This window comes from Coffea eugenioides, chromosome 8 (genome assembly GCF_003713205.1).
Source record: "Coffea eugenioides isolate CCC68of chromosome 8, Ceug_1.0, whole genome shotgun sequence".
Classification (NCBI taxonomy): Eukaryota; Viridiplantae; Streptophyta; class Magnoliopsida; order Gentianales; family Rubiaceae; genus Coffea; species Coffea eugenioides.
Genome location: NC_040042.1, coordinates 42,293,093 through 42,305,437, shown reverse-complemented (window position 1 = coordinate 42,305,437; position 12,345 = coordinate 42,293,093). Strand labels below are relative to the sequence as shown.

The 12,345-nt window shown below is 36.5% G+C and overlaps 1 protein-coding gene across 1 annotated transcript; it reads right to left on the bottom strand.

Moving 5' to 3' along the window:
* Positions 1 to 1,854: 1,854 nt before the first annotated feature.
* LOC113781068 (serine/threonine-protein kinase SAPK3-like) lies at positions 1,855 to 6,318 on the bottom strand. Its single transcript, XM_027326908.1, has 9 exons — positions 5,985 to 6,318; positions 4,748 to 4,822; positions 3,771 to 3,872; positions 3,612 to 3,665; positions 3,449 to 3,541; positions 3,246 to 3,338; positions 2,769 to 2,873; positions 2,563 to 2,661; positions 1,855 to 2,350 (listed from the first exon to the last, which is right to left on the bottom strand). The coding sequence occupies exons 1-9, from the start codon at positions 6,105 to 6,107 to the stop codon at positions 2,105 to 2,107; spliced, it is 990 nt and encodes a 329-aa protein (XP_027182709.1). The 5' UTR covers positions 6,108 to 6,318; the 3' UTR covers positions 1,855 to 2,104.
* Positions 6,319 to 12,345: the final 6,027 nt, after the last annotated feature.

Genomic DNA, 12,345 nt, shown 5'->3' with positions numbered 1-12,345 from the left:
GGGAAAAGAAAAAGAAAAAAAATTTTGGAACCATGGCTGCTGGTTCTTCAATGAGGCAGTGGTCTAGTACCGCGAGGGAAGAGGGAGGGGGAAGGAAGAAGAAGAAGAAGAGAGGAAAGAAAAGAAAAAGGAAAGAAAGAAAGAGAAAAAGAAAAAAAAAATGGTAGGGTAATGGCTGCTGGGAAGGGGGAGGAGGAAGGAAGAAGAAGAAGAAGAAGAAAAGAGGAGAGAAAAGAAAAAGGAAGACAAAAAAAAAGAAAGAAAAAAAAAATTTTCATCTTAAAAAATTTTTCCAAAAACTTCTACATTGCACTGTAGTAAAGTTTTAAACAAATTTTCAAAAAACTCAGATTTCAAACGGGATCATATTCTAAAAAATTTCAAAATATATTTTAAAAAATCTTATACAGTAAAATTTTTCAAAAACACCCCCAAAAATAGTTAATACAAACGGATACTTGCTACCACATCTGAAATGATGAGGAACCCTTCTTCCACATCTTTGAAGGAGCTTAGTAACCTTGTTAACATTCAACAAAGTAGCCAGCTTATGAGTAAACATGGGGCACACACACTCAAAGTGGCTTACTCTCACCCTCTGGCAGCATCCCGGCGATGCCGGCTGCCCGAAAACCACCGGCCTACAGGCATTGGTTACTAGCCGTATCTCTTCTCTGCACTACCCGGGGCTCAATTGCTGCCCGTTCACCATTTCCCCCTCATGCATAACCAGCACTGATAAAAGCAAAACCATGCAGGCCATCTTCAAAGCTAGGGACTGGCTATTGCCTCTCTTGGCACCCTCCATCTCCCAAACAAATAAAGAAAAGTTTTTTTTTTTCACAGAATATATTAAGCATATGATTTGTTTGTTTTGGTGCCTAAAAATTTTATATATCCATCGACTATTTATGAAATCCCCCGAGACAGGGACAAACATCTCATGACGTGTCCAAATATTCAGGTTGACAAATGACAACTAGACTTTTTCTGGTGATTATTTATGGCTGCAAATTTCCACATGGAATTTAGTGCCAGTTCCCATTGAAAACAAAGTCAATTGGTTAGTTGTATGCCAAACGCAACGGGACCGAAGCATGAACGCCCAAGCAAGTAAATGGAACCAAATGCAAGGCAACTGCTTCTTTTCTTTCTTTTTTTTTTTTGTCTGACAAATAACATACTTTTTTTTCTAATAGTTAGCATTAATCTACTCTACACCTACTTGTAGAAGTACTTTAGCCTATTTTATGAGGAGGGTCCAACTAAGTCAATGAGGAGACCGACGAAGACTGAACTACCATCGGATCAAACGGATATACAATGCATCCATAAGAATTTTAAGCCATTTGAGTGACAAACCACATACAGTCACAATTGGTTCTGAGAAAATAACAGACAGATTTCCAAGTCTTCATCTGGAATATTTATTTGTAGGACTAGTTGAGTTATGGCCAAAAAACTTTTACCTCTGACAAACGGTCATTGCCTAGAGACAATTTGCTTCTCACCTCTGTGTTTCCTTTGGTTGACCTTGACGCCTTGACTGGAAGGCTCTTGAGAGACTCGTTTATTATCCGGTACCAAAGACTTGGAAAATTGTCATACCTCCTCAGTCCTGCAAATAATTCTTGATTAACGACATTGTCTTAAATTTCTCATCTGATTTTCTACTCTTATCTAGTTTCCACTTGTAAGGTTGCAAATAAGAGCTCCAAACAGGCCCATCTCCAGCAACTAATCAGACAGTTTTATATTTCTCATCCCTAAAGTCCATCCTCAAGGATCTATTGAAAGATATTGTTGGGGTAATTAATATTCATAGTATGATCAAATATGCATGAAAGAAAAGAGTTTCAGTAGAAGGATATTTTCATCTACTTGAAACAGTTGTACAAGTTCAAGAAAATGCTGCTGAACCCCTCTGCAAGTACGAATTTCCAGTTGTACCTATTGAGCTGTTTTCTGGATTGTTCAGGGTGAAAATGTAATTAAAGTGCATAATCTACAATATACAAAACCATTAGATACAAGCCAGGTTGTGTAAACAACTGTTTATCATGCACAAACTCTGCTATATTATTTTCAGAGGACAAAGGTACTCTCAGACTCGAACGCCAAAATCACCGCTGTTGTCAATTTCAGATTCCAAGTCATCAGGATCTATTGAACCAGCAGTGGTTTGTGCTGCTGATGCACCTGGGATTTTTGCCTCTTGTACGATCCGCATTATTTCTTCCACCTGGGATTTGTCAGGTTCCTTGTTCTTTGCTTTCTCCACCTCTATCAGCTCCTTTGGCAAATTCTTTAAAAACCAAGGATGCTGTTTTATTTCTGGAATGGTAATCCTCTACACAAAGAAAAGAAAGTTTAACTGGATGAATAAGGGGTTTGAGAGAATAGAAATAATATGATTGGAGCAAGTATGTAGTGATTCCTTTTTGGTGCTAGAAAAACAAGAATAAACTTAATCTTACCTTTTCTCTTAAGATTATGCAAATATCTCATTCGAAGCTTTCAGAAAATATTGCAATAATGTCTATATACAAGAAGTGAAATCACCTTTGATGGATTAGTAACAAATATGCGTGAAAGGAGTTGCCTGCAATCGGCAGATACTCGCACATAATCAGGTATTGAGTGCTGAGCACTCATTATTCGCTGTTAAAAGAAAAATACCAAGAATCGGATCAGGTAATGACAGATCATGACAAGATTGTCATAATCGATACCTTAATAAACTGTCAGGTTCAAACATTCGTTCTTACAGCAATGGTTTTCCGGAAATTTCTCGGGTCATCAGGATCCTCAAAAGGATAAGCTCCCACCAACATCACGTACAATGTCACACCACAGGACCATACATCCGCAATCTAGAAAATAGACAGCAATTACAAAATGAATGAAGACCTTCTTGAGGCAAAACTATTTAATGAGCAGAAAGTAAGCAGCAGTGCCTGTTAAGCAGGAAAAGAAATGAATTGAACAAGCATAACCACTAGCACAAAGTTTACAGGATACTTGAGACAAGGGCCATATTGCTGATTTAGAAGAAACAGTACTGCTAGTCTTGATTATGTTTGGATGCAAGTTGGGGATACTAGTCGATCTAGTAATACCATATCACAGCAAAACGGCAGGAAATTCCATTATACTATCACAGTGAAGAGTTAACTAGAAGAGGAAACTAATGCTCAGAGGGAGAGAATCTCTGTAAATTCTTCAAGAATTTTGATGATACATACCTTCCCATCATATTCCTTTCTTGACAGGACCTCAGGTGCAATATATGCTGGTGTTCCAACTGCTGATTTGGGTTGTGAGTGCAACAAACCGGACTGCAAGTAAATGTCAGAAACCAACAAAATTTCAAATTATCTACAGGAAAAAAAATGAAGTCAATTGAATCACAATTTTTTTTTCAATTCCAAATGCAAAGATTTGTAACCTTAGAATAACCAAAATCGCATATTTTAAGACGTGGTGTTGGACTCCCATCCAGAAGTGTGTTTTCCAGCTTCAAGTCCCTGTGACAGATTTCCTGCATTGAGAGAACAACAATGAGATAGTAATGAGAGGACTCAAAAAGAATAAATAGTCTAACATCTCACCATCGAATGACAGTAGCTAACACCAGATATTAGCTGCTGGAAGAAAAAGCGAGCCTGCGTTTGAAGAATAAGAAAGTCCCATAAGTACCTCTGTATAAAATCAATGCCAAAAGAAAATGAGATCAAGGAAGACGAAATATATTTTGCATGTGTTTACACCTCATCTTCACTGAATCTACCAGCACTGCAAATTTTTGCAAAGAGCTCTCCACCAGCAGCATATTCCATCACAATAGCTAAATGTGTCGGAGTTAGCACGACCTGCAGACAAAAGTATGCATCAAAACATGGTTCCATGATTTTTATCAGAGACATCTCCCACTAAGGAAGTTGAAAGTACAAACAATAGCTCCTCATCCTGATTCATAATCTAGTTCATTTCTATCTTATCATCTCTCATCTATGACCTCGAGGACAGCACTATTTTCTGTTTAATTGAAGCCGAAAACAGGACCCATTCCTACCAATTAGCGACCAACTTCGGCCGAATAAAAATGTGTTCCTGTACCACTTAATCAAAGCATGAAAAAGCAGTTCATGTCGCTACTTTAACATGCTTTTCTCGGACCTTGGGGAAGGGGACTAATTCTAGATAATAACGCACAAATTTTCTCAGGTGTCCCCACCTCTAAAAATGCTGTTGTTTCTGCCAAAATCTAACTCCAATTATCAGGACACTCACTGCTTATAGAATTGAAAATGTATACTTTATAGGCGATTATCAGTTTTATAGCTAGAGACTTCATTACTGGAGGCTTGATGCAAGATAAGGAAACTGGCATTCCTAGGGTCAGAAGGGCACAGAAACTAAGGTCTAGATCATAGGTTTTCTACAATTTGAAGAGCTAAACAGCCACAAAGTTCAAGGAACCAACCAGTTTCACAAAGACAGAAATTTGACAAGGTGAATCTATTCATCAAAGAAACTCATATGCGTGATAGTGTTCATCCTTGAACTCAGCAATTTCTCTTGGTGGTTTTTACACCAGGAAATCTAGAATTATATACATGCTTGCACGCACGTCCAATTCCCTACTACATGAAATTGAGGTATTCTACCCAGACGAAGCTTCAGAAGTGGAGCAAAAACTAAAGCAAACATCAGAGTTCCAAAATAAATTAATTGAGATGCTTACCTCTTTAAATCTAATAATGTTAGGATGCCTCAACGACCTGTGGTTGATGATTTCTCTTTGCACATTCTCATCAATCTGATAAGAAGAAACATATTAACCTCCATTAGTGTGCTCCATCCATCACATTGTAATGATCCTCGATGGAATTTAGCTCAAATGACCGTTCCAAAACCAAAACAGCATATCAATTTTTGGTGAAAATGCTAAATGAATGACACCGTTCCTTAAAAATTTTTCTTTTTCCTTTCAAAGTCAATCTAAGCTCAAGAGAATAAAAAAGAGCATTTCTCCAACACAAGAACACAAAAGATTTGCAAGCTTCCTACTAAACAGGACCAGCAAAAGTAACAAATGCTTCACTGCAGATATGCAAGTGCCAAGTAAACAAGAATTCACATATAGCTGTTTTTGTTGAAAATTATAGATAACCCACAGAAACTGTAAGAAATAGGACGCAATCTCCAAAACAAAACAAAAGAATCACATTTAAGAGAAGACCTGCACTCATGATAAGAAGACTTTCCATTAATTGCTGGGCCTCGGACTTCACATTGAAATGCCCTAGTCCTTTAGCTTTCAGTTTGGATGTACAAAAATTTCAATGCCCGAATAGATTAATCTTTCACTTGCAATGAAAACAGGGCTAATGACAATTTTGAACTGCAAACACAGTAACTAAACTGAAAGAAGTTCTACCGGTTTAATAAAAACCAAATTCATCCAAACTCCCCACCTAGAGTACAAGATATCATCCAAACTATTACTCCCGCCAACTGCAGTACATAAGATGCTGGCTTAGCCGGAAAACCTTTACTACTTACCAGCCCCTCCTGCAGGTTGCAATTCCGGTTTATCAAAATTTTGTGTTTTAGCTCAGATTAAAGATATTTTGTCCATTTTATTCGTTGTCAACAAGTACAGGAGAGCCACCATTCAAGATGACTTTGCTTCTGTTAACCCCGCTATAGGCTGAGATCAACTTTCCAAATCGAAAAGTTTGGAAAATCCTCAGGACAAAACAGCACATATGATTCTACCATATTTCAACGCCTCCCCCCAAAAAAATTGCACATTCCAATTTCAAAAAACTGGCATTTCCAGACAATTCAGCAGATAAAAATAGTTATTTTTTGTTTTTTTTGTGGAAAGACACCTTCCATGGACAGAGGCAACATAAATTCTTTTCGTTGCTGGAATAACATGCAAATAAAAAGATGCATATGGAAGATAAATTCACCTTCTTCCCTCTTTCAATGTATTTGACAGCAAGAAGCTCTTTTGTCTTCTTATCCTTGACCAGCCTTGCCACACCAAAATTCCCCGCACCGAGATCCTTCAATGGCTCATACCTTTCCTCCATCCCAGCTCAAATTCAACAATAAAGAAAACTTCAAAGCCAAAAAATTGAGCACCCCACAAAAGATATGCAGAAAGCGGGAAACCCCTGATCAACAACCGCGCAAATTAAGAGTAAGGCAAAAGGAAAGAAGTGCTTCAAAGCAACAAGACCACCATATCAAACAGTCTAGATGATTATTGTACGCTAAATAGAGCCAACCAAGTCACTATTGCTGACAAAATTGTCCCATTTAAAGTCTGGAGGATCTAAACATCGACAGTTGCAATATAAGAATACGTTAAAGGGACACGTACGTTAAAGAGTCGGCTTAAAGCAGGGTCAATCTTCGTGATAGAATCTGATGTTGACAATTTGTCCATGTTGTGCACCTGACAGGTACATCTTAGCTCACTTGTGACCTACGGGTGACTATCAAGAAGAGCATAAAAATTGAGTATGAATATTTCTAACCTCTTAGCTCGATTTTAACTCAATAAGCACCTTGTTTTAAGTTTAATTCAGTTAAATTAAATCAAATTTTAAACTAGTTAAAATGTAAAGCTATTTTCATGAAAGTATTAAGTTAAGCATGAGCAAGTGACGGAAAAAAGGAAAAAGAAAAAAAAAAAAAAAAGGCGGTAGGATATGTGGGGCCCAGTTGCTGAAATGGGGTTTGATGTATTTCTAAAGATGTTAAATCCAATAATTGGGGTGGTACTGTACTGGCACAGCTTTTGTTTACTAATTTACTAATATTTTCTAATGTTCTTTCAACCGACCAAGATTATAGGTGCTTCTCAAGTTTGCTACTTTATTGGATGGTCGGTGTTTTGGATTTTTGTCTGCTTTTGGACAAGTAGCAGGATCAAGCTTTTGGCATAATTCTAGTTTTTATTTTTCTTTTTTTTTCCTGGTCCAAAGAAATCTTCATTTACTACTATAACCAAAGATAACAAATTACTGCTTTCTGTGTTATTAAGGGACAAGAAGATCATTAAACAAACAATAATCTAGTTGGGGCAAATGTCAATTTAGTTTCTGGGCAAATGTCGTATTGTAGTTAATGATTTTAAAACCTTGAAAAACCTCCTTACTTTTGATGGAGATATATTTTGACCCCGTAGATGAGATTAGCTTGAAAATGGCATTATCATTTATCTAGGATAACTACTTCTTTGCAACTCAGACAAGTTATTCTAAAGGAAAGACTGTTTAGAATCATTCATTCTTGCACCTCTGATGGATCTACGGCTGCTCTTTAGCTTTTTGCTTATTCCTAGGAAGTATCCGGGGGCATATTCAAGATTGCATCCTTCCCTACAAAATCATAGTTCTACCAATCAAAGATTTTACCAGAAGGAAAGAGGCCTACCACCAATCATGTTGCTTGCTTCCGCAACCATATGATACTTGAGAGGAAATGGTTAATTTCACACCATAATGATTAATGACTTGCACCATTAATGTTTTTACCTAATAGAAGTACATAAAACAGACCAAAGGCACGGAAACAGAGATTTTTTTGTGGCCAAGGATTTTTAAAATGGGAGATTCATAACTTCCCATGTAGAAACAAGCAATTACATGCCCATCAGCCCAAATAAAACTCAGTAACCAGTGTGCCAGACCAGAGTCATTAGACAGCCCAAGTTGAACTCAATAACCAGTGCCCCAAACCACCACACTCATTAGACAAACATTAAACTCTAAAAGGAAAACCTCATTATTCTTCTTCTTTTTTTTTTTTTTTTTTAAGATAGTGGATTCCAATCCTGAATCTGACACAGCAAGAACCTCCCCTCACAGTTGTTGCTCTTTCCCGTGTTTAGGGTGGCGCCAAATCTGTTCTATGCTATGGAGGATTTAGCTTTTCAGTTTGAAAGAGTTCTCACAACCACTCTAACGCCCAGGGATGTATGGTTGCTATTCTTTTCTTGTTCATTCGAAAGAATCCTACATATTTAAGACTTCAGCTTCCATCACCTGCCCTTCTCTTGCAATTACCAACATGATTTTCTTCTTTTCCTACTTATTTGGACCCTTCCTCGCCAAGGCTTTACCCGCAAGCCTTACTTGTGATCAGGTATGGAAAATTATTTTGGTCGCAGAACTGCTCCTAGAAAAACTCTGGTTGTTAAAAATGTGTTCTAGCTCTTATGATAATTTTGGATTAATATGAATTAGATCGTGTTTTAGTTTCTTTTTTCTTTTTTTTTTCAACTCAATCCTCATTGTGTGGGAACTAAAATTTTGTAAATTGGTTGTAAATATTGACTTTTTCAGATTTTAATGAGATATAAATTGGACTATGTATGTGAACTCAGATTTGCTTTATTTCGTTTAGGTGTATAGTTCACAAAGAGAAAGAAATGGCATGATATAGAGCGGCTTGGTTTCTGGAACGAACGTTTTGGGATGTTGCTTGTTTTCATCTATGGATATCTATACCATCCATATGCTACAACAATAGCCGTGTGTTGTTTGCCCTGCATGGTTTTATTTCCTTTAGCAAACATCGTGTATTTCGAGTGGTTTTTCATCTTTGGCCAAGAAGATGAAGAAAATGAAGTGGAAGAAAAAGAGGTTAACAAAGGGAGTGACAAGCAAAAATTGGATGGGAGGAAAAGAGAAATAGCTGATGCATTGATCAAAGACAAATTTGCTACTTGTGATCATGTAGAGAACCCAATGTTGGAAAGAACCAGAAGTATACATCCTGAGGATGGTGACAACATTAGTGGGAGAAAGATCCAGGATCAATCGTGCTCGAATGATGAAATTTTTGGAGATGAAGCGCAAGAAAAGCATGATGAAGAAGAGTCAAAGGAAATGGATACAGACAGAAACAGCAATATTGATCCTGTGGACGGAAGTTTACCTGGTGTAGAGGAAGTGTCACAATCAGAAGAGAAACAAGGCAACGATGAATCTTGGCTGCAGGCTCACGAGCTAGAACTAGCAGAATTGATTGAGGAAAGAGATGCAGCTGTAGAAAAATATGGGGAAATGATGGACGGATGCGAGAAAAATTGGGCAAGAAAGCTTGAAAATGAACAAAACAAATATATATATAGGATTGTGAAAAATGGAAGGAACAAGAAAAGGATCTCCTTGACAAAGTTTCCAGTGCATCATCAGAAGCTCAAGTCTACAAAGTTCAGGCCACCGAAAGTGAAGAGAAAATGTTGTAAATTGGAGGTAGAAAAATATGAGCTGATTACAAAGCTTAATGCAACAAATGCAACATCCCAGAACGCCTAAATTTTTAATTCACTTTTAGTTCAGGTTCATGCACGGTGTACATACTTCCTATACTTCATTGCAGTAATGATTGAGATATTCTACTAAATTGTTTTACATGGAGAACTTGTCATGGTCGGCCTTTTTGGAATAGGTTGTCGAATTAGGAGCATCAGTTTTTACACATTCGTTAGCTTGTTCAAGAGCTTAGAAGTTCTTAGAATGCAGGCCTGTTTTCTTGGTGGGTTGGTCTACTGTTCAAGGTCTGATTCTCCAAGTTTTAGTACCTAATTACATAGTCCATAAAAGGTTTAGATTTTCCTAATTTGATTGGCAGCTTGTAATAGAGCTTTTCTCAGGGAATTGAATAGTAGCACTTTGATCGGGTTTTCATTAAAATGTACTTGAGTGGATCCGATCTGTTAACATTAAAATTGACTTATATATAAGGGAGAGTATTTTCCAGGTGGGACTACAATTTTGTACAAGATGGGAGATGACTCTGCCGTGAGTGGTAACTGGTAAAAAGCTAGACATTAATAGGTGTCTTTTGATCTTTTTCTTTTCTTCATATATTTCCTCCATTGAGCTTTGCCCACAGTTCTGCATATTCTTGGGCTATGATTCTTGTATCACAGGGGCAGTAACATTAAGATTAGTGGAAATCATAACCCAATTACATGCCAATAATATATGCCAATTCCTTTAAAATAAATCTTATATACACTAACAGTATATACAGTAACAACGTTAGATTCATGACATGCATGCAAAAGTTGAATTTTAAATTCAAAATTTGCATACTTATCATCCATTCAACGCTGACAGTGTATATACTGTAAGTAGGAAAGATTAATCCATTCCTTTATATTGGTATTGGTATTGGTATTGGTATTGGTTCTTGGACATCCCAGCCTTCCAAACTTATTTCTTCTTGGTCCTGGTCCATGGTTTCAGTGAACAAGAGATTAGAAGTGAGGCACAACGTGAGACTTGGGCTAAAATCTTTCTTAACAAGTCCTCAGCCCCGTTACGTTGCTTTTGCTTTCAACAAAATTTATGTTTGGATGGTAGTTTTCTAAAAAAACAAATCTTATGTTTTCTATGAACATATTTTTTGAATTACCTTTTTACTTTACCTACATATAATCACTATAATATATTTTTCTATAAAAACTTAAAAAAAAATAACAATTCAAACAAGATTATTTCTTGTCTGGCGTTTCAAATTCACGAATTCAAGGTGCAGGATTCTTCAAATTCAAGGCACAGGATGCTTCACCAGGAGCCATGTGAAGGCAATCTCTTTCTCAGCTAGGGGTGCTTACAAGTATAATCAAGTTGAACACCCAAATGATAAAACTTGTTTGATTATTTTAATGAGTTTGAAATATTTTATTCAAGTTTGACTCGTTTATTCGTTGAACCGAGGTTGAACGAACTTTTTATCGAGTTTGAATGTTATTGAATAAAAAACGCTGTTTAATGTTGACTTGATTAGTTGGCAAACCAAACTCGAACGAATCCGTACCAAACCAAACTCGATTTAAATATCAAATAATTTGATTGATCTTTCAACCATATTCTCATTCTCAGTCATCAATTGATTCATGTCTCAACAACCAAATGATGAGCAGACGTTTTAGACCAAGTGCAGAATTACTAGTGGAATAAAATGCTGAAGGGGCCACGTGCATGTTAGCTTCGTCTCGTCCATTTCCTTGGATTGCTGAGATTTAACTAGTACGCACAAGTTTGAATTTCCACAGATACTGTAACTGGAGAAATTGCAAGAACGTGAAGCCTGAAAGATATTTTTTGGTCTTTAGGGAGAAGAAAACGTTTTGATCTGACATATAACATACGGAAAAAAAGAATTGCTCCCAAGTCTCATCCATGAACCATCATAATCACTGTACTACTAGACATTGTACAACTATGTAGAAGATATTTTATTGTTGGATTGCAAAATTAAGGATGCCCTTTTCTTTTAAGTTTAGCCCAAAATTCGCTTTGGATAGTAGATATTTGGGATAATTTTTTGAAAAAAATACTATCGCATTTTTTTAATGTGATATATATAAGATAAAAAAGATAATTAAAAAATACATTGATGATGTAAATAAATAAAATTTTACAAACGTTTCGCAAAAGAAACGGCCGTTAAGCATTTGCAATCGTGTTAGGAAATCAACCAAGAATAATTGGATTAGGTAATCGAACAAGACCATACATTTGCGGATGGAAGAAACATGCTGGACCTACATGCATAAGGAACAAGCTTACACTAGAATCATGTTTGCAAATGATAAAGCCAAATTGTTGTGTCGGTCCCAACTTAGTTTAATGCTATGAAAGATTAAGAAATCAACTGGAGAATGACATACTCTCCATTATTAATGGGTCTAACTGTGTATGGTAAAGGAGAAACTTGGCCGGGGCCAGTGGCGGGACTAGGATTTACCACAGATAACTATACAACGGTGTGTTAGTACATCAGAGTTGAAAGGAAAAAAAGGCGAATTTGAATAGTTTGGAATGGAGTCAAGTTGCTAATTAAGAGAGCTTAGTACTTATAACTACTGTTTAAGGAAAGCAACCAAGAATGATCAAACATGGGTCATTATAAGCAAGCATTTTTTTTTTTTGGGTTTTTTCAGCAGATGTCACATAAGAACTCGTTAATACATTTAAAATTCATATAATCTATCATATACATTTATACATTTTTTCTATTTAATTTTACCTACACTCTCTTATATTTATTTACCTTTTCGTATTTAGTCTTACATTCCTAAAGCTTAACATTGGGCACCACCCAACATTGGGCATCTAAAGTATGTCTTTCCTATTGTCGTTCCATTTGAAACACCTGCTGGTAGGTTCAATAATTACAAGCCGTGTTGTGCAACTAAAAATAGAATCAAAAGTTTGTTGTGCAACATCCCTGTTTGACAAATGATTTTTTCAGGTATTTATGTAAAATTTTACTATAACTTATCATAAAAGTTGTAGGAAA

Excerpts from the sequence above, each read along its gene's own strand:
- LOC113781068 (XM_027326908.1), bottom strand. The coding sequence starts at position 6,107 with ATGGAGGAAAGGTATGAGCCATTGAAGGATCTCGGTGCGGGGAATTTT. Across the intron at positions 4,823-5,984 it reads ACATTGAAAGAGGGAAGAAG|ATTGATGAGAATGTGCAAAG; the intron begins GTGAATTTATCT and ends TCTTCTTATCAG. Across the intron at positions 3,339-3,448 it reads GCGATTTTGGTTATTCTAAG|TCCGGTTTGTTGCACTCACA; the intron begins GTTACAAATCTT and ends ATTTACTTGCAG.